Raw genomic sequence first — 21939 nt, forward strand, 5'->3', positions numbered from 1 at the left:
TATCAGTCTCTTGGTCTTGTTTTTTGTATATTTAAAGGGTTAGTTTCCCTGAAAGGTTTAAAGGATGTCTATGTACTTGAAAGATACCATGTACCAATAGGTTCTTTTTTCACCATAACAATGGTAGATTTGTACCTGCTGGACCTACTGGACCTAATACACAATAGGTACCTACTGTTCTCCTTCAATAGGAAGATTTGTTTTTAGGGTTAGTGCTTGGAATTATTTTGTATTTTTTGGGGGTTAGGCCCATCAGGTCCGTGTTCAGCATAGGGCTGAAATCTATCTACATGTCAGAGTCCAATCTAATTGTTTTGTATCCTTTGACAAAACTGACAATTATTTAAAATAACCCTTTTTTTTGGTTTGATATGACTTTTATACATATTTGATAGGATATTGAACAATAGGATATTGATCTATGGGGGGAATAACATTTTCCATGTCAAAGTCAAGGTGCACAGAAAAGGTGGATTTGCAGAGTCTGATGGTGTGTTCAGTAAAGTTGATGGATGTGAGTGGAAGAATGTGACAAATCAAATCACTTACTCCTAGTTATATCAGTTATACCAACATCAGTGCCCAACCTCAATAATGTTCTTGTGACTGAATGGAAGCAAGTCCCTGCAGCAGTGTTCCAACATCTAGTGGAAAGCCTTCCCAGACGAGTGGCAGTTATAGCAGCAAAGGGAGGACCAACTCCATATTAATGCCCATTATTTTGGGATGAGATGGTCGACAAGCAGGTGTCCATATACTTTTGGTAATGTAATGTATGTACATATAACTAGGAGTAAGTGACAGATAGTAAACATTAGCAGCAGCGTATGTGAGTAGTCAAATAGGGTCAATGCAGATAGTTAAATAGTTAACCAAATAGCTACCCAGACAAACTATTTAGCAGTCTTATGGCTTGGGGGTAGAAGCTGTTCAGGGTCCTGTTGGTTCCAGATTTGATGCATTGGTACCGCTTGCCGTGCGGTGGCAGAAAGAACAGTCTATGACTTTGGTGGGTGGAGTCTGACAATTTTTAGGGCCTTCCTCTGACACCTCCTGGTATACAGGTCCTGGATGGCAGGGAGCTCAGCCTCAGTGATGTACTGGGCCGTACACACTACCCTCTGTAGCGCTATGCGGTCGGATGCCAAGAAGTTGCCATACCAAGCGGTAATTTCCAGTAGTCCACGATCGACTCCTTTGTCTTGCTGGCGTTGAGGAAGAGGTTGTTGTCCAAGCACCACACTGCCAGGTCTATGACTCCTCCCTAAAGATTGACTCATCATCGTCAGTGATCAGACCTACCACCGTCATGTTGTTGGCAAACTTAATGATGGCGTTGGAGTCGTGCGTAGACACGCAGTCGTAGGTGAACAGGTAGTACAGGAGGGGACTAAGCATGCACCCTTGAGGGGCCCCGTCTTGAGGGTCAGCGTGGCAGATGCGAGCTTGCCTAACATCACCACCTGGGGGTGGCCCATCAGGAATACCAGGATCATGTTTCAAAGGGAGGTGTTCAGTCCCAGGGTCAATATCTTAGTGATGAGCTTGGAGGGCACTATGGTTTTGAACGCTGAGCTAGACTCAGTGGATACACAGTGCTGCAATTGTGTAAGAGTGAAGGAGGTTGAAGTAGCAATCTGTCCAGCCGAGGTATTGGAAATTGCAGAAGGAGCGAGTGGAAATTAGGAAGAAATGTCAATAGACATCTTGAAGCCTGGAGAGAATGTTTATTAGTTGAAGGATCCTGAAATTCTGATAGTAAAGAAGGTGGATTTGTTGTGTTTATTGCACAGGTGATACATTACACATGCCAAACAAACAAGAAATCAAAGAAACTGGATATAATTGTGAATGTGGCTAAAAGGTTTTTGGATCTCCAGCAGTGGTGGGAAAAGTACTCAATTCTCATACTTAAGTAAAGGTAAAGATACCTTAATAGAAAATGACTCAAGTAAAAGTAAAAGTCACCCAGTGAAATACTACTTGAGTACTTGAGTAAAAGTCTAAAAGTATTTGGTTTAAAATATACACTCCCGTTCAAAAGTTTGGGGTTACTTAGAAATGTCCTTGTTTTTGAAAGAAAAGCAAGTTTTTGTCCATTAAAATAACAGCAAATTGATCAGAAATACAGTGTACACATTGTTAATGTTGTAAATGTCTATTGTAGCTGGAAACGGCTGATTTTAATGGAATATCTGCATGGGAGTACAGAGACCCATTATCAGCAACCATCACTCCTGTGTTCCAATGGCACGTTGTGTTAGCCAATCCAAGTTTATAATTTTAAAAGGCTAATTGATCAAAAGAAAATCTTTTTGCAATTATGTTAGCACAGCTGAAAACTGTTGTTTTGATTAAAGCAATACACTTGGCCTTCTTTAGACTATTTGAGTATCTGGAGCATCAGCATTTGTGGGTTCGATTACAGGCTCAAAATGGCCAGAAACAAAGAACTTTCTTCTGAAACTTGTCAGTCTATTCTTGTTCTGAGAAATGAAGGCTATACCTTGTGAGAAATTGCCAAGAAACTAAAGATCTCGTACAACGCTGTGTACTACTCCCTTCACAGAACAGAGCAAACTGGCTCTAAACAAAATAGAAAGAGGAGTGGGAGGCCCCGGTGCACAATTGAACAAGAGGACAAGTACATTAGAGTGTCTAGTTTGAGAAACAGACGCCTCACAAGTCCTCAACTGGCACCTTCATTAAATAGTACCCGCAAAACACCAGTCTCAACGTCAACAGTGAAGAGGCAACTCCGGGATGCTGGCCTTCTAGGCAGAGTTGTAAAGAAAAAGCCAAATCTCAGACTCTTTTTATTGGCCAGTCTGAGATTTGTCTTTTTCTTTGCAACTCTGCTTAGAAGGCCAGCATGCCGGTACTACTTAATGAAGCTGCCAGTAGATGGAAGCATGCACCTTTAACGTTTGTTTGCAGCCCGTTATAATACCATAGAAAAAGAAGAAGAAGAAGGGAGCATGGCAGCAAACTGGTTACTGACATAATTAAATGGGATCATAAACTGGGTGGTCGAGACCTGGATGCTGATTGGCTGACAGCCGTGGTATTTCAAACTGTATACCACGCATATGACAAAGCAGGTACCCACATGCCATCTCCTCATTTGTTATACCCACGTGGGTGACTGAAAGACGATCGAAGTCGGTGGCGGTAATACACCTAATTTATGAAAGTTGCCAATCGCAATATAAAGTCCAGAGAAGAAAAAGCCTGGAAGGAGGAGAGATGTCTAGAAACAATTTGGTTGACTTTTTTATATGTGAAAAAATTGTCAGTGTAGAGGACCTTGTGCATTTCAGGTAAAATAACAACTCAATGTTTATATCCATGGACAAATTAGCTAGCAACAGCAAGCTAGCTAAACAGGACAAATTAGCTAGCAAGTGCAAGCTAGCTAGCTAAATTGCCATACATGTTTAATGCTTTCGACCTGTCCCCAAATTAATGTAATTGGTTCAGAGTTTGTTTTGATATTTTAACCTGAGTGTCGTGATCGTGTTTGGTGTGGGGGGACAAAATACATTTATGCACGATGGCGCACGTGCACAGCCGGTTTGGGTTCCATGTAAGGACTGTGTCCAGGCACTCTGTGTTGCGCATAAGAACAGCCCTTAGCTGTGGTATATTGGCCATATACCACACCTCCTTGGGCATTATTGCTTAAATAGATGGTGGTGCAATGTCCTTTTTCCCCCCATTTCCATGAACAAATGTGCAATCCCTTTTCCAAACTATGAAAGGCAGCAACACCCAACAAAGAAAGCATCTAGTCTGCCGGAAAACCAAACGAATAAGGTGGATTTGCGTCGAAGCTGCGCAATTAGTAGCAGCTTGAACACTTATGTTTTGCACGCATCCATGGTATCAGAGACCCGAAAGGATATGCTAGCGATTGCTGTTATTGGATGGAACTAGCTATTTTGGTGGAGGAAAGAAACCATGGGTATTGACTGCATAATATTCAGTGTAACGTTAAACTATAACTAGCTTAACATTCACATTAAAGGTATGTTAAGCACCTGCTGAGGCCTTGTTTGCTTCGAGTCTAGTCATTAATCGGCCTGTTTGGAACATTATTAACTTACTCTGCAGTGGCTCGACTTGAGCCGCAGGATTTAGCCTCTAGCTAGCTTTTGGCGAGTCAATTGTTTTCAATTTGAAAGTTAGCTATAAAGTTTTTAAATTTGACATTGTTGTCCACAATTTATTGGTTGTTCTCATGCAGTAAGCCTCGTATACTTGTACGGCCAAACAATTTTAGCTAGCGAACGTTAGCTATCGTAAACTTGGCAGGTGTGGGTCGGTGGGTGCAGCTAGCTAGTTAGGCATATCAGTATTTACCAGCTACTTATGCCAAAACTGCTCCAGAAACATCAACGATGTCTTTGGTAGCGTATGCTAGCAGTGATGACAGTGATTCAGACGAAACGTCTAACGTCAGTTCCATCGTCCCGGGTAGCAAACGTGGGGGGCTTTTCGCACGCCTCCCTGTCCCCAAAAGATCTGCCTCGGAGGCACTAGGAAACGTGCGACCAAGCAAAGGGACATCACACTTCTCTTCACGGAACACTGTGTCAAACGATGGCGACGAGGACTCAGTTACCCGTTCTCAACATTCCAAGGGAGGGTTGCTTTTCGACTTACCTAAACCGAAGAAGCGAACAGAGCCTGTCAAAATCCCTATACCTGAGATAAAGAGAGGGGATGTAAGTAACAGGGCCACAGCCTCATAACCATGCTAGATTTAAAAAATTTAATTTAGCTACAGACCAAATAACAAGTTCTTGTTTTGAAATGGATTAGAAGTGTTGATTTCAACATGATCCTATGTCTTGTCAACAGTCTGACTCTGATGAAGATGAACCAAGGAGAAAGAAATCCCTGCCCCAGGTAAAACATGACTTGCATTTTAGATAATTTTCAGTGACAATTTCTCAGTATATTTAACCTTTATTTAACTAGGCAAGTCAGTTGAGAACTAATTCTTATTTACAATGATGGCCAAACCCGGTTGACGCTGGGCCAATTGTGCGCTACCCTATGGGACTCCCAATTGTGGCCGGAGGTGATTAAAAAAAATATATATATATATTTCACCTTTATTTAACCAGGTAGGCTAGTTGAGAACAAGTTCTCATTTACAACTGCGACCTGGCCAAGATAAAGCAAAGCAGTGCGACACAAACAACAACACAGAGTTACACATGGAATAAACAAACATAGTCAATAATACAATAGGGGGGGGAAAAGTATATACAGTGTGTGCAAATGAGGTAGGATAAGGGAGGTAAGGCAATAAATAGGCCATAGTGGCGAAATAATTACAATATAGCAATTAAACACTGAAGTGATATGTGCAGAAGATGAGTGTGCAAGTAGAGATACTGGGGTGCAAAGGAGCAAAAATAAATAACAGTGAGGATGAGGTTGTTGGATGGGCTATTTACAGATGGCCTATGTACAGGCGCAGTGATCTGTGAGCTGCTCTGACAGCTGGTGCTTAAAGCTAGTGAGGGAGATTTGAGTCTCCAGCTTCAGTGATTTTTGCAGTTTGTTCCAGTCATTGGCAGCAGAGAACTGGAAGGAAAGGCGGCCGAAGGAGGAATTGGCTTTGGGAGTGACCAGTGAAATATACCTGCTGGAGCGCGTGCTACGGGTGGGTGCTGCTATGGTGACCAGTGAGCTGAGATAAGGCGGGGCTTTACCTAGCAAAAACTTATAGATGACCTGGAGCCAGTGGGTTTGGCAATGAATATGAAACGAGGGCCAGCCATCGAGAGCATACAGGTTGCAGTAGTGGGTAGTAAGTATATGGGGCTTTGATGACAAAACAGATGGCACTGTGATAGACTGCATCCAATTTGCTGAGTAGAGTGTTTGAGGCTATTTTGTAAATGACATCTCCGAAGTCAAGGTTCGGTAGGATAGTCAGTTTTACGAGGGTATGTTTGGCAGCATGAGTGAAGGATGTTTTGTTGCGAAATAGGAAGGCGATTCTAGATTTAATTTTGGATTGGAGATGCTTAATGAGTCTGAGTCTGGAAGGAGAGTTTACAGTCTAACCAGACACCTAGGTATTTGTAGTTGTCCACATATTCAAAGTCAGAACCGTCCAGAGTAGTGATGCTGGACGGGCGGGCAGGTGTGGGCAGCGATCAGTTGAAGATACATCACCTATCTGGATTTGGGTGAAGGAGAAATGGGGGAGGCTTGGGCAAGTTGCTGTGGGGGGTGCAAGGCTGTGGACTGGGGTAGGGGTAGCCAGGTGGAAAGCATGGCCAGCCATAGAAAAATGCTTATTGAAATTCTCAATTATTGTGGATTTATCGGTGGTGACATCGTTTCCTAGCCTCAGTGCAGTGGGCAGCTGGGAGGAGGTGCTCTTATTCTCCATGGACTTTACAGTGTCCCAGAACTTTTGGGAGTTTGTGTTACAGGATGCAAATATCTGTTTGAAAAAGCTAGCCTTTGCTCTCCTAACTGCCTGTGTGTATTGGTTTCTAACTTCCCTGAAAAGTTGCATTTCTGTTCGATGCTAATGCAGTACGCCACCGGATGTTTTTGTGCTGGTCAAGGGCAGTCAGGTCTGGAGTGAACCAGGGGCTATATCTGTTCCTGGTTCTAATTTTTTTGAATGGGGCATGATTATTATAAGATGGTGAGGAGAGCACTTTCAAAGAATAACCAGGCATCCTCTACTGACGGGATGAGATCAATATCCTTCCAGGATACCCGGGCCAGGTCGATTAGAAAGGCTTGCTCGCTGAAGTGTTTTAGGAAGCGTTTGACAGTGATTAGGGGTGGTCATTTGACCGCAGACCCATTACGGACGCAGGCAATCGCAGTGATCGCTGAGATCCTGGTTGAAGACAGCAGAGGTGTATTTGGAGGGCAGGTTGGTTCGGATGATATCTATGAGGGTGCCCGTGTTTATGGATTTGGAGTTGTACCTGGTAGGTTCAATGATAATTTGTGTGAGATTGAGGGCATCAAGCTTAGATTGTAGGATGGCCGGGGTGTTAAGCGTGATACAGCCTGGAAATGTGGACGTAGGCCTTGCCAACCATACCTATCCTGATCTAACCCCTCATCTAAGTCGCCACTAGCCGGCCTCCGCCCAGTACCCTGCCCTGAACCTTATTCACTATTCTAGCCGGCTACCACTTGGTACTCTACCCTGCACCCTAGACTGCTACCCGATGTATATAGTCATAAACACTGGTCACTTTAATAATGTTTACATACGGTTTCACCCACATTATATGTATATACAGTATTTTAGTCATGATTCATCCTATATAACTTATTTAAAAATGTTCAAGATTGTGTGTATTGTTTGTTTTTCTAGTTATTACTGCACTGTTGGATCTAGGAACATAAGCATTTCGCTGTACCTGTGATAACATCTGTGTATGCGACCAACAAACTTTGATTTGAGGACATATTTTCTTTCTCTCTTTCCATCTCTATCTCAGGGTCCTGGCACTGGCCTTTCCTCCCTCCTACCTCAGCCGAAAAACATGGTTGTGAAGGAGATGCAGAGGGCCCTAGTGCCGCACACCCTCACCAAGCGGCCTGAGCCAAAGAAACCCACAAAGCCCTCCTTAGTGGCCTCCCAGGGCCACCTCAGCTCCAGTGCATCCCCCTCCGCCATCAAAGCAGCAGCTAAATCGGCTGCCCTGCAGCTAGCGAGACAAATAGCTGCTGAGGAAAGTGACGAAGAACTGGCCCCCGAGAACTACTTCTCCCTGGAAGACAGCGCCAAGCCTCTCCCCGCTGTGGTCCCCAGCTTGAACCCAGAGCCTGTCCCCACCTCAGGCCTGCTACCTGCTCCTCCAGGCATGCAGCGTGGTACATTCCAGTCAGATGCCCCTCTGGACTTTGGCGCCAACCAAGAGGGAGCTTGGGGAGGTCAACAGCTAGGGGTGTACCAGCAGCCCTCGGCAGAGCCTCAGGTACGGAGAGAATGTTGGGTCAATGGATACACTACATGACCAATAGTATGTGGACACGTGCTTGTGGAATATCTCATTCCAAAATGGGCATTAATATGGAGTTGGTCCCCCTTTACTGCTATAGCAGCCTCCACTCTTCTGGGAAGGCTTTCCACTAGATGTTGGAACATTGCTGCAGGGATTTGCTTACATTCACAAGAGCATTAGTGAGGTTGAACGCTAATGTTGGGCGATTAGGCCTGGCTCGCAGTTGGGTTTATCAATTCATACCAAAGGTGTTTGATGGGGTTGAGGTCAGGGCTCTGTGCAGACCAGTCAAGTTCTTCCACACCGATCTCGACAAACAATTTCTGTATGGACGTCGCTTTGTACACGGGGCATTGTCATGCTGAAACAGGAAAGAGCCTTCCCCAAACTGTTGCCACAAAGTTGGAAGGTAAGAATCGTCTCAACTGTCATTGTATGCTGTAGCGTTAAGGCTTCCCTTGACTGGAACTAAGGGGCCTAGCCCGACCCATGGAAAAACAGCCCCATACCATTATTCCTCCTCCACCAAACTTTACAGTTTTCACTATGCATTCGGCAGGTAGCATTCTCCTGGCATCTGCCAAACCCAGATTTGTCCGTCGGACTGCCAGATGATGAAGCGCGATTCATTACTCCAGAGAACGTGTTTCCACTACTCCAGAGTCCAATGGCGGCGAGCTTTACTCCACTCCAGCCGACGCTTGGCATTGCGGATGGTGATTTTAGGATTGTGTGCAGCTGCTCGGCCAATCACTTACAGTTGATTGGGCAGTTCTAGCAGGGCAGAAATTTGACGAACTGACTTGTTGGAAAGGTGGCATCCTATGACGGTGCCACGTTGAAAGTCACGGAGCTCTTCTATAAGGCCGTTCTATTGCCAATGTTTGTCTATGGAGATTGCATGGCGGTGTGCTCAAATGTATACAACTGTCAGCAACGGGTGTGGCTGAAATGGCTGAATCCACTCATTTGAAGGGGTGTCCATATACTTTTGTGTATAGCTCTTTTTCCCTCTAGCTAGATAGATGGACAGATATAAGCTTTAAAGCTTAGCAATGCATTGTGTAAAACTATGTTGCCAATACATCAAAATAAACTACAATAATACTCAACTTCCACAATAGACCAAATACAATAGACCTGCTGTGCATTACCTACTCAAATGTCCAACTACAACTTATTTTAGATGAGAGAATATTATGGATATCAGTCGTACCAAGCTGATATTCAGTTTCAAACATCAGGTGTACTGTGCCCAGAATGGATCCTTATTGACCTCTGTGAGTTTGGCATATAGCAGTTCGCTGTAAAATCTCTTGTTCCCATCCGTTGAGATGACTCAGGGTGGTGTAATGCTCTTATGTCATGTTGCATTGATACAGGCTAACAAAAACATTATCCTGTTGGATAGGGTTACTACAACGAGGCTTACTACCAGGATCCAGAGTCTGACCCAGCATTGCCTGAGCCAGAGCAACCTAGTTCCTCCGCCCTGTTTGATGATGAAGCGGTAAGAATGTTTCTCGACTTGACATTAGTCTGTTGGCTTGTTATTGATCAGGAATGTGATTTTTCCCTGATCAATCAGGAAGTCCTTCCTTTCTGACATTCTGTATAGCACTGAATTTGACCTACCCCGAAACCAATATCCTGCTCTTCTTGATTTGTTTTATATTGTCCTGATTGCATCCATAATTGTCAGCATAGTTCATACACTGAATAGAGGTTGCTGCTTCAAGATATAGAAGAGTATGATATTTTCTGGTTGCAGTTCATGAGGCTGCAGGGGAAGAGGAACAGGAGCAAGGAAGAGGTGAAGTTCCTGGAGATTAAGGGAGATGACCAGCTGAGCGGCAACCAGCAGTGGATGACCAAGAGCATGACGGAAGAGAAGCAAGAGCGCAAATCCTTCAGCAAGGTGAGGGAGATTTGCACTGGAACCATCCCCCTATTGCTTACACTTGTCCATTCTTTTCAGATCTGTTAACATCAAAGGGTTAGGGGCTAAATTGGAACCTGGATTGTAGTAGTGATGATGGGGTAGGGGAATGTAAGGCGACAGTGGAGGAGTTGGTAGGGTAGGACTGTTTTCATGTCGCTTAGTGAGGATTTTGTTATCTGATCTCAACCTTGCTTGGGCTGACTCCCTAACCTCTTCCCTATGTCTGTAGAAAAAGGGAGACCAACCCACAGGGCAACAGCGACGCAAGCACCAGATCACATACCTCATCCACCAGGTGAGTAAATACTGTTTACATTGCTACAGTACTGTCTTGGAACCTAACAACAAGGTCCCATTCAGTAGACTCAAACCGGAGTAAAACAAAATGTGTTCCCACTGGACAAAAAATGTTTTTCCCAGTTTGGCGCCTACTGAACACAACTTGGCACACCTATCACTGGCAATGATTTTGGAAACACTTAACATGCATGGTTATTGGCCTCATATCAACAGACCTGGATTTGACCAGATATGTGATTTATTTATTTTTTTAAGCAAAATGTGTCAACTTGTAATTCTGATCACCTATAGGCAAAGGAGCGAGAGCTAGAGCTGAAGAACAACTGGGCTGACAACAAGCTGACTCGCCGGCAAACACAGGCCAAATACGGCTTTTAAGAACCGTAACAGAAGGCTTGGTGGCATGCATAGCCCCCCCTGGAGATTTAGAGTAGTACAGTCCAGAAGATTTTCTCAACATGGGGCATACTATACCCTTGCTGTGGGGGAGGGGTTACACACCTCATAGACCCATCCTTGGAGATGTTAGCACTGACTTTCCTTTTTGTCCACCCTGTTTGTGGGCGTCCCTGGATTTGATACTTAAAACATTGCTGATATAAACAGTAGTTTTGGTGGTCTATTTTGTATTTGTTTATTGGCTGCATAGGAAATCAAACTAATCAGACTGCTGCAGACATGGTTGACTGACACACATGCTTTCCTGGGAAATTGTATTTAAATGCAATTTTATGTGGTGGTGGTATTTCACATTACTGATAATTGGTCGTTCCAGTCTGAGAATAAGAGGAATGTTTTCCTTGCGGAATCCATATTGTATGTTTCCAATGGTGGGACAGTGACCTGCTCTTAAATTCTGTCAATCCAACCACAAGCTTCCCCTAGTTTTTTTCAATGTTAGGAAACACATTTTATTCCCTTGGTGGAATTTCCCTGTTGTGGAGATGCTTCAACCTGACCTGTTTGTAATGCATCTCTACTGGATTTTGGGGGAGAGTTAGTCTTTTAAAGGAGGGCAGAAACTCTTGTCTGCCAATAAACATGATATACAGTGATGAGACTTATTGGAATTATAATGAACTGCGCAATTTGAATAAAATAATACTGCCTTTTGCTCAGCCTGTGGAGAATCTTGTAGGATGTTGCTTTCTCTTCAGAGGGAGCATGGATGTGAAATTGGATTAGTTTTGTATTTTACCATCCTGGTTAGCTAACCAGGTTTTTAAATGGCTCTTTTGCCAGACCCCAACATTTAGTGAGGATTTTGGAATCCATGTATCTGAAGGGTGCACTCTGCACATTCTGCTGGTTTTGTTGTAGCTTTATATGGTGATAGCAATTCTGGATCTAAAGGCATCAGATACTGTATGTTTAAGAAATATGCTATGGTGCATTCCTTGCTTACACTAACCTAATCCTTGCAGATCTTCAAGGGTATGAATTAAGAGAAATGAAATGTGGAAGGGCAGTTTACTAATCCCATTACACCTGGATTAACCCCCCCCCCCCCCCCCAAGAAAATGCAGAAAACCAGCAGTCAAGGATCTCGGTTCTACCTTTCGTGATAAACTAGCTCAAGTGTTTTGTATATTGACACTCCCATTAAGTAAAAGCAGAAATGTAACCATGTTCACAACTTGGCATTGGCAAAGACTGGCACTGCCAAAAGAACCCTATTGAGGACAATGGTATAGCAGACAGACTGCTAGATTTCTAAAGGTGTTACGGCTAACTATTTTAGGCACTCAGATCTTAAAGGTCTGCTTTGCCAAGCTCATTAGGAGGCATTTCAATACTGTATATCTATGTAAGAGGCAGGGGAAATACCTTTTTGTTTTACCCTATACTGTTACATGTTTTGTGCTGTTACAATAAAATGAATTTAATTTCCTGACTTGCCAGATTTGATACTATTGTCCAATATCTCAGCTCTTAACATTAAGGACAAACCAAAATAAAAATCAGTCGATGGTGCTGACACCTGGAAAACCAGACCAAGTTAACGGCTCCATCCCAGGCAGTTGCACTAACTACTCTTCATGTGAAAGTGATGGCATGCATATGAAAATGAAATGACAAACTAGAATACAATCATGAGTTTGTCATGAAATTACTCAATCTTGCACTTTCAAAACAGATCCAAAGATGCATTTATTTATTTACACTTATTGTCAGGAGTCAGAGTAAACTGTTCCTTGAGCATCTAGTAATGACATGAAGTACTCCAAAGCTACATTTAAAGTTTAGTCCTCAATCGTGGGGTTCTTTTGTCTTTTTCCTGTTTCTCTGTTTGTGGAACTTCTTTTGCCTCTGGTGCTGGGGCAGCTTCTGGAATGGTAGCCTCTGGAACAGTAGCTGCCTCAAACTGTAGGGGCCTCTTGTACTGCAGCTGCAATGGTCTCCTCCTGCTTTTGCTTTTTCAACAGTTTGCGCCCAGTCGCTGTAGGGTCTTCAAAGGGCACCACCGACATGGGGATCCGCACAGTATCTATCCCATTAACCTGGGGAGATGAGAAAAGGCAAATTAACACTGGAACTACAGGGCCAGATTACCAAACAGGCACGCAGGACACTAACCGTAACCCCCCAGATAGCATATGAACATCATAAGCCATGGCAAAATGTGTAGAATTGTAGGAAATTAGCTATAAAAAAGCAAATTTCTCTCAGCCTCACCGCAACCATGGCAAAACTGTATAATTGCAGCAAATTAGTTTCCCCAAATAATACAAAATAAAACATTCCAGATTTGGGGGAGGGGGCTCATGCATACCAATTATGGACAATCAACATTCAATTGCATATATGAAATGTATTTATCCCAAAAAATAATCATTTGGTTGTGTTTATGAAGGTCTTATGTAACAGAATACAAAATAAAAATCTATTTCAAAAAACACAATAGCATTTTCATTAGTTTGTTACTCCAGGCCAGCATTTCCCAAACTCCTCCCTGGGGACCCCAAGGAGTACATGTTTTGTGTTCTTCCCCCTAGCACTACACAGCTGATTCAAATAATCAAAGCTTGATGAGTTCATTACTGGAATCAGCTGTGTAGTGCTAGAGCAAAAACCAAAACATGCCCCCTTTGGGGTCCCCAGGACAGAGTTTGGGAAACTGCTGGCCACATATGTAAAATGAAAAACCACAAAAACAATTAAAGTATTAATATACACCATTGCAAAGAAATCCATTATTATTTCATTTAGGCAGGTCTTAAGAAACATGCAAAAAATAACAGAATAGCATATATATTATGTTGTCACGAGTGCTGCCGTGTGGAACGCATGGAATTGCAGTAATTCTACAAAAAAAAAGTTATTTTGAAAGAGCCCATCTGCAAAAAAAATAAAAATTGGGGCAAATGTAGGTGTTTTAGAAACCTTAAAAGTCATCTGACCTGCAAGAACCTTGATCATATTATATATATACACATACATACACACTGCTTGTCACGTTCCTGACCTGTTTTCTGTTGTTTTGTATGTGTTTAGTTGGTCATGACATGAGCTGGGTGGGAATTCTATGTTGTTTGTCTGTTTCTATGTCAGCCTGGTGTGGGTTCTCAATCAGAGACAGATGGTAGTCGTTGTCTCTGATTGAGACTCATATATAGGAGGCTTGTTTTGTGTTGGGATTTTGTGGGTGTTTGTTACCTGTCTCTGTGTTTGTGTTCTGCACATTTGTTATTTTGTATGTTTGTAGTGTTTCACTTGTTCTGGTATTAAACAAGTTTAACACTAGCCGCGCTGCACTTTGGTCCTCTCCTTCACCCCTGGAAGAAAACCTTTACACTGCTCAAAAAAATAAAGGAAACACTTAAACAACACAATGTAACTCCAAGTCAATCACACCTCTGTGAAATCAAACTGTCCACTTAGGAAGCAACACTGATTGACAATAAATTTCACATGCTGTTGTGCAAATGGAATAGACAACAGGTGTAAATTATAGGCAATTAGCAAGACACCCCCAATAAAGGAGTGGTTCTGCAGGTGGTGACCACAGACCACTTCTCAGTTCCTATGCATCCTGGCTGATGTTTTGGTCACTTTTGAATGCTGGCGGTGCTCTCACTCTAGTGGTAACATGGGTGGGTTGTAGACTCCGTCTCAAGTGGCTCAGGTAGTGCAGCTCATCCAGGATGGCACATCAATGCGAGCTGTGGCAAGAAGGTTTGCTGTGTCTGTCAGCGTAGTGTCCAGAGCATGTAGGCGCTACCAGGAGACAGGCCAGGAGACGAGGAGGCCGTAGGAGGGCAACAACCCAGCAGCAGGACCGCTACCTCCGCCTTTGTGCAAGGAAGAGCAGGAGGAGCACTGCCAGAGCCCTGCAAAATGACCTCCAGCAGGCCACAAATGTGCATGTGTCTGCTCAAACGGTCAGAAACAGACTGAGGGTGGTATGAGGGCCCGACATCCACAGGTGGGGGTTGTGCTTACAGCCCAACACCGTGCAGGACGTTTGGCATTTGCCAGAGAACACCAAGATTGGCAAATTCGCCACTGGCACCCTGTGCTCTTCACAGATGAAAGCAGGTTCACACTGATCACATGTGACAGACGTGACAGAGTCTGGAGACGCCGTGGAGAACGTTCTGCTGCCTGCAACATCCTCCAGCATGACCGGTTTGGCGGTGGATCAGTCATGGTGTGGGGTGGCATTTCTTTTGGGGGGGCCGCACAGCCCTCCATGTGCTCGCCAGAGGTAGCCTGACTGCCATTAGGTACCGAGATGAGATCCTCAGACCCCCTGTGAGACCATATGCTGGTGCGGTTGGCCCTGGGTTCCTCCTAATGCAAGACAATGCTAGACCTCATGTGGCTGGAGTGTGTCAGCAGTTCCTGCAAGAGGAAGGCATTGATGCTATGGACTGGCCCGCCCGTTCCCCAGACCTGAATCCAATTGAGCACATCTGGGACATCATGTCTCGCTCCATCCACCAACGCCACGTTGTACCACAGACTGTCCAGGAGTTGGCGGATGCTTTAGTCCAGGTCTGGGGGGAGATCCCTCAGGAGACCATCCGCCACCTCATCAGGAGCATGCCCAGGCATTGTAGGGAGGTCATACAGGCACGTGGAGGCCACACACACTACTGAGCCTCATTTTGACTTGTTTTAAGGACATTACAAAGTTGGATCAGCCTGTAGTGTGGTTTTCCACTTTAATTTTGAGTGTGACTCCAAATCCAGACCTCCATGGGTTGATAAATTTGATTTCCATTGATAATTTTTTTGTGATTTTGTTGTCAGCACATTCAACTATGTAAAGAAAAAAGTATTTAATAAGAATATTTCATTCATTCAGATCTAGGATGTGTTATTTTAGTGTTCCCTTTATTTTTTTGAGCAGTATATATATATATTACACACATACACACACAAGCCAGCGCATGTCCAGGCCCGTCTGAAGTTTGCCAATGACCATCTGGATGATCCAGAGGAGGAATGGGAGAAGGTCATGTGGTCTGATGAGACAAAAATAGAGCTTTTTGGTCTAAACTCCACTCACCATGTTTGGAGGAAGAAGAAGGATGAGTACAACCCCAAGAACACCATCCCAACCATGAAACATGGAGGTGGAAACATTATTCTTTGGGGATGCTTTTCTGCAAAGGGGACAGGATGACTGCACCGTATTGAGGGGAGGATGGTTGGGGCCATGTATTGCGAGATCTTGGCCAACAACCTCCTTCCCTCAGTAAGAGCATTGAAGATGGGTCGTGGCTGGGTCTTCCAGCATGACAACGACCCGAAACACACAGCCAGGGCAACTAAGGAGTGGCTCCGTAAGAAGCATCTCAAGGTCCTGGAGTTGCCTAGCCAGTCTCCAGACCTGAACCCAATAGAAAATCTTTGGAGGGAGCTGAAAGTCCGTACTACCCAGCGACAGCCCCTGAAGGATCTGGAGTAGGTCTGTATGGAGGAGTGAGCCAAAATCCCTGCTGCAGTGTGTGCAAACCTGGTCAAGAACTACAGGAAACTTATGATCTCTGTAATTGCAAACAAAGGTTTCTGTACCAAATATTAAGTTCTGCTTTTCTGATGTATCAAATACTTATGTCATGCAATAAAATGCTAATTAATTACTTAAATCATACGTGATTTTCTGGATTTTTGTTTTAGATTCCGTCTCTCACAGTTGATGATAAAAATGACAGACCTCTACATGCTTTGTAAGTAGGAAAACCTGCAAAATCGTCAGTGTATCAAATACTTGTTCTCCCCACTGTATATGTGTGAAAATAGTTTTGATATAGGTGTAGTTTGGATGGGCCATTGCTAGATGGGCAGCCAACTGTCGGTTAAAGGAAGGAAGGGCGGGCGGGGTTATGACATGTCCTCCTAAAACTGCTTAGAACAAACTGATATCTAAATTCTAACAACGTCAGTGTGTTAAATATACTTTTTAGTTAAAATAAAGGACGGAGGGGGACATAACTTTAAAATGGCAGTGATACTACAATTCTTTATTCACAAAAGTCGTCAGTGGCGGTTCTAGTGTTAATGGAATGCCTTTAAAATCATCAACAATTTTGGCTCCTCAGTCTCCAGTTTCTGGGAGGCAACCATGCTCATCCTGTCTGATACCAGACCAGAGCCATTTGAGCTGCTGCTCTCTTCATTAGTAATGAAAGAGAATACTTATTTTTGTAGTAAAAAGCCAATGCTTTCATTGGAGAAAATTACCAATAAAACCCACAGTGCCATGCATTTAGACCAGACAAAATAAAATGAAAATAAAATTGTCAACACAGTGAAATATGGAGTTGTGCCCTCACCGTGACCTCACACCAGTAATCTCCCAGGTCTTTGATTGACTCTTCCGGTAGTCTCAGTGCATGAGGTGGCACAAATATGCCCCGCTGAATAGGAAAAAGATGAGAAGAGACGACTAAATCAAAAGATTGAAGTGAAAGCAATGACGACCCAGTCATCATTGGCAACCTTTGTTACAGAACATGGTAGAAAATGCTACCAAACCGACACCACTTAATCAGTAGAGGATGATTAGACATGAGTGAATGTGGGCAATTCCACGGTAACAGTGTTGCGGAGACTCCCGATTTTTTTTACTTTAAAATGTCAAACAAAAACCAATCATTGAAAAGTTGAAACATACAACTATGCACAAGGACTACTTTTAACAATTTCAACAATTTTACAAAAACACATTTGCAGTTGCAATGTTTGGTAACAGAATGACGGTTTGTGCCATCATTCTGCTACCCAACTTTGCATCTGCCCTGTTCAAGTAAATGTGTTTTTGTAAAATGTTCAGTGAAAATTGTTAAAAGTAGTCCTTGTGCATAGAGTTGTATGGTTTGTTGAACATTTTCAACCGTGAAATTGCTACATTACTGTCTGTTTGATGAAAATGGTGATAATCCAACCCTCGCAGATCCGTGACTGCTTCAAGGAAGGATGAATGTACTCCATTTCACTGAATAATCTACAAGCCCAGTCTTACCTTCTGGAGAATCTGTCTGCAGACCATCTCTTTGGTGATGTCATACTCAATGGAGGTTCTTTTCTCAACCTTCAACTCCATATGCTTCAGGATCTCCACCGTCTGCAAACAAGACACACAGCTCGGTTGTAGACAACTGACAGACTAATGGGTAGTAGGAGCGATGTTCATTTGCAAATACGGAAGTACAAATAGGATCTATTAAATATTATTCTAGTTGTTTCAGACAAACGGTTGGTGATGAGCAACACAACCACAGTACACCAACTTAAGCAGGGGTTAGCCTTAGAAATGAGATGAACTAAAGAAAAAAGGAATGCCCTGCTCACCAGCTGTCCTGTGCGGGTTTGGATTCTCTCCTCGGGCCTCCCTTCATGTAAAAGCTATAGAGGGAAATGATACGTCTGTTTTAGGAGGTGCAATATAAGGACTGCATATAACATAGGATCCAGCCATGTTACATCAACCCTACAATAAAAATGGCAGACTCACAACCATACCCCCAATACATCTAAAGACTCAGAAGAAAACACTCACCCTCAGCTCCTCTGCAAACATCGCTTTGTTTTCTGGTGATGGGTAGACTGCCAGGCCTTGGGCCAGGAGGTTATTGCGTCCAACAGACTTTTTCACAAACACAGTGTCACCTCGCCCACCAAGCTCTGATAATAAAGCCACAAATACATTAGAATGCATGCATGCCCAATACTTCATGCTAAGTAATATCCTAGTCCGGATATTGGAAGAAGAACAAACAGGGATACGTACTAGCCACAGTCTGTGCGAGGATGAGTTCCATCTTCTCCTTAGGAGCATGCTTTGTGTCCTCTACCACTTTGTAGACCCGATGTCGCCGAGGGTATAGTCTTGGTGGGCGGCCCTCTTTGGACAATGGGACCTGCCACCAACGCTCTACCACAACTGTATTCTGTGCAAGAGAGAGAATGAGGTATAGTAGGAGAGTTTGGTTCCCCAGGGATGTATTCATTACAGAAACCGTTTAAGAACCAAATGGGAGCAAACAGAAAACATAACTAAAACGGGGAGGGACATACCTGAATTTGTCCAAAACAAACTCTTGTTTAGGAATCATGACATTGTGTACTTGAGGAAAATAGGCATGCTTCTCAACTCAAACCCTGACTTTAAAATATGATTGATGGACAATTAGCTTAGCAACCATGCGATGCAGCATGACAACGTGAACACGATTGGTCAATAGTCTGCTTGGCAGGGTGTTATACGTTCTTCCATTCGTTGCAATCTGGTCTCAGAGCACTTCACACTATTCTGTATGTAAAGCCGAGATAAATAATTTCGTATGATATGTTACGTTTCGTATGGTTACAGACAGATGCTTACTTAAAAACGAATGGAGGGTGGTTGGTCGGGTAGATAGGTGGGGGTTGCGAGTTCAAATCTCATCATTGTCAACTTGAGCATTTTAGCTATTTAGCAACTTTTCAACTACTTACAACTTTTTAGTTACTTTGCAACTACTCTGCATGTTAACTAACCCTTCCCCTAATCTTAGTTTTTTTTAGCTAACTCTTCCCTTAACCTAACTCCTAAACTTAACCCCTAGCCTAGCAAATGTTAGCTACCTAGCTAGAATTCATAACATAACAAATTGAGCAAATTCGTAACCCATTGTACATTTTGCAAATTCGTAACATATCCACATTTTAATTCCCATATCATACGAAATGGGTAATGGACATCCACAAATTAATACATACCGTACTAAATGGAGAGACTTGGCTTTACATACAGAACAATAAGAAATGCTCTGAGACGAGGTTGTTCATTGTCCAATGGGATTCCTGACTCCTTTCTCTAATATCTCTGTCTAATTCACTTGAGGCTGCTGAGGGGGAAGACTGCTCATAATAATGTCTCGAACGGAGCAAATGGAATTGCACAAAACACATGAAAACACTAGCAGTGTTTAAATACTCATACTAACCATACTATGTGACGTAAATTGAGTGTGTAGTATGCTTATTGGACATAGTTAGTACTATATGCCAAAAATTCCCGGATGTCGTACTACATTAACCAAAATACAAAGTATACAAGCAGTGGACACTATTTCTGTGCATTTAGCGCCCATAATGCAATTCTTCATGAAATGAGCATGGTTTCATTTTCAGATATGAAGTAAATGGCATAAAATACAAATACATTGCTTTAGGTAATTATGACAAATATTTTTAAAAAAATTAAGCAATGTCAAAGTAATGACTTTTCAAATAAGTTACACATTAGGTTGGCTGACAATTTGTTAGCTACGCTAGCCTTACAAACCACATAGCATATCATTACTGCAGTTGCTTGTATGTACCGTTGTTAGTTAGCTACTTAACAATAGTTGGCTACTAATAAATCAAACTTGCTGGTATATTAACTATATGCTATCTACACTACCCAAAGTTTACTGACTTGATTATTCACGTCATGCTTAGCTAAGTGGTATAGTCGTTGTGTGTTCTCAATGGACATGTTTAATGAAGTCGTCAGATCTCTAACTAATATTTTTTTATTCTAACAAGATGCATAGAAACAGCATCAACTTCCAGTAGACAGGCGAAGCGCTAGTACACTCAATTGAAAGGATCATGTTAATTTACAGTATACTAAAATTAACTAGTAGTATATACTCATTATGTAATATACATTATTGGTATTCGAACACAGCTCATGTGTTTGATACCTTTCCGCACATTCTGCTCCAGCCATTACCAAGTACCCATCCTCCACAATTGAGGTGCCACCAACCTCCTGTGTTGGCTATAGTTAGCAGCAACCATTTAGCTTGCAACCTTATATATTATTCCTGCCTACGTTTAAAAAAAAGTTTTTTTTTATCATTCACTCAAAAACAAAACTACCCTTACCTTGCATGATGTTTGTGAAAAACACTGAACCGAGGAATGTGTCACTTTCGTAAACTCCCGGACTAGATCCTGAAGGACATGACGGCTGGTGCTCCACATGGTTGTCAGATTAGCTGCCTATAAAGGTCAAGTTCGTATTCAAAACTGCACAACTGCTATTTTCAAACTGTGCTAAAGCAAGGTGGCGTTAGTGCACCTAATGTAAACCAGAAGTTTGATGTTATGAATCAAACAAGATCTTGAAATGAATGCTAATCGGCTCGCTGGTTACCATTGACTAGGCGCTGTTGATGTGCGTCACATGAGCGACTACGAAGGAAAGGACCCCAGATAGGCTTCTTAAATGAAGCCTGCAATAACTTTTATCTTCCGTCAAAATGTTTAAGCGTAATTTATATTAGGAATGATTTGAATGAAAACGTTGGAATTATTTTATGCAATTTCATAAAGAAACAAACGTGTGTGTGTGTGTGAGAGAGAAAGATAGGTTGTGTGTATGTGTTTTGGTGTAGGCTATGAATTCACCAGTGACGTTTAAGAATTCGTTTAGTCTTGTTTAAGATGAGGGAGGACATTCTTTACATGTTTTTATATCGATTTTCAATATGTTCCAAGATTGCATTAAAAATGGGGAAATGGTCTCCACTATGAAACAGGGCCTTATTTCATTGATTCCGAAGCCCGATAAAGACCATTCTCTCATTGACAATTGGAAACCAATGACTTTATTAAATGTTGATTACAAATTGATTGCTCTGGTTTATGTCAAAAGATTAAAGAAAGGAATAGATACTATTATAAATGAGACTCAAACAGGATTTATGAAGGGCCGTTACATAAGCTCTAACATTCGTTTAGTCTTGGACCTTATAGATTATTCAGATGCAATTGACTCAGATGCGGTTGTCCTATTTTTGGACTTCTGTAAAGCCTTTGACACAATTGAACATGAATTTCTCTTTAGGTCTTTAAACTTTTGGGATTTGGTGAACATTTTAGTGAAGTAATTCGCATGTTTTACAAAGATATAAATAGTTCTGTGCTACTATACCTTAATACTTCCAAAAGATTCAGTATCAACAGAAGTGTACGACAGGGATGCCCAATTTCGCCATTTTTATTCATTTTGGTTGTGGAACTTCTACCTCTAGATATTCTGAATAATGCAAACTTGTATGGCTTAACCATTTTTAACAAAGAAATCAACATTTCCCAACTGGCTGATGATACTACTCGTTTCTTTAGAGACAAAGACCAGGTCGACCATGCCCTTAATGCTATAACTACATTTTCTATTGCCTTTTACTGAGGAGTGGCTTCCAT

General features: G+C 42.5%; 2 protein-coding genes across 3 annotated transcripts; one reads left to right on the plus strand and one right to left on the minus strand.

Annotated features, from left to right (window-relative positions):
* The first annotated feature begins 3800 nt into the window (after positions 1-3800).
* Positions 3801-12139, plus strand: LOC129831120 (proline-rich protein PRCC-like). 2 transcript variants are annotated; one of them, XM_055894185.1, is made up of 8 exons: positions 3801-3964; positions 4481-4727; positions 4864-4911; positions 7497-7976; positions 9415-9513; positions 9775-9921; positions 10175-10240; positions 10537-12139. In XM_055894185.1, exons 1-8 carry the CDS (start codon positions 3927-3929, stop codon positions 10621-10623), a joined length of 1212 nt encoding a protein of 403 aa, XP_055750160.1. In that variant the 5' UTR covers positions 3801-3926; the 3' UTR covers positions 10624-12139. The 2 variants fall into 2 exon arrangements, with proteins under 2 accessions (XP_055750160.1, XP_055750159.1); XM_055894184.1 differs by having other exon boundaries at positions 3803-4727.
* Positions 12140-12378: 239 nt separating this feature from the next.
* Positions 12379-20933, minus strand: mrpl9 (mitochondrial ribosomal protein L9). The gene is made up of 7 exons (XM_055894186.1): positions 20617-20933; positions 18488-18647; positions 18257-18381; positions 18049-18102; positions 17720-17821; positions 17031-17114; positions 12379-12746 (listed from the first exon to the last, which is right to left on the minus strand). Exons 1-7 carry the CDS (start codon positions 20713-20715, stop codon positions 12606-12608), a joined length of 765 nt encoding a protein of 254 aa, XP_055750161.1. The 5' UTR covers positions 20716-20933; the 3' UTR covers positions 12379-12605.
* Positions 20934-21939: the final 1006 nt, after the last annotated feature.

Source organism: Salvelinus fontinalis, chromosome 32 (assembly GCF_029448725.1).
Source record: "Salvelinus fontinalis isolate EN_2023a chromosome 32, ASM2944872v1, whole genome shotgun sequence".
Taxonomy (NCBI): Eukaryota; Metazoa; Chordata; class Actinopteri; order Salmoniformes; family Salmonidae; genus Salvelinus; species Salvelinus fontinalis.

Bases quoted from the DNA above. Each gene is read 5' to 3' on its own strand.
- LOC129831120 (XM_055894184.1), top strand. From the start codon at position 4,401: ATGTCTTTGGTAGCGTATGCTAGCAGTGATGACAGTGATTCAGACGAA. The intron at 4,728-4,863 runs GTAAGTAACAGG...TCTTGTCAACAG, and splicing joins CTGAGATAAAGAGAGGGGAT to TCTGACTCTGATGAAGATGA. The intron at 10,241-10,536 runs GTGAGTAAATAC...GATCACCTATAG, and splicing joins TCACATACCTCATCCACCAG to GCAAAGGAGCGAGAGCTAGA.
- mrpl9 (XM_055894186.1), bottom strand. From the start codon at position 20,715: ATGTGGAGCACCAGCCGTCATGTCCTTCAGGATCTAGTCCGGGAGTTT. The intron at 18,103-18,256 runs GTGAGTGTTTTC...TTCCCTCTATAG, and splicing joins TGTTTGCAGAGGAGCTGAGG to CTTTTACATGAAGGGAGGCC. The intron at 12,747-17,030 runs GTGAGGGCACAA...TCATCTCCCCAG, and splicing joins ATTACTGGTGTGAGGTCACG to GTTAATGGGATAGATACTGT.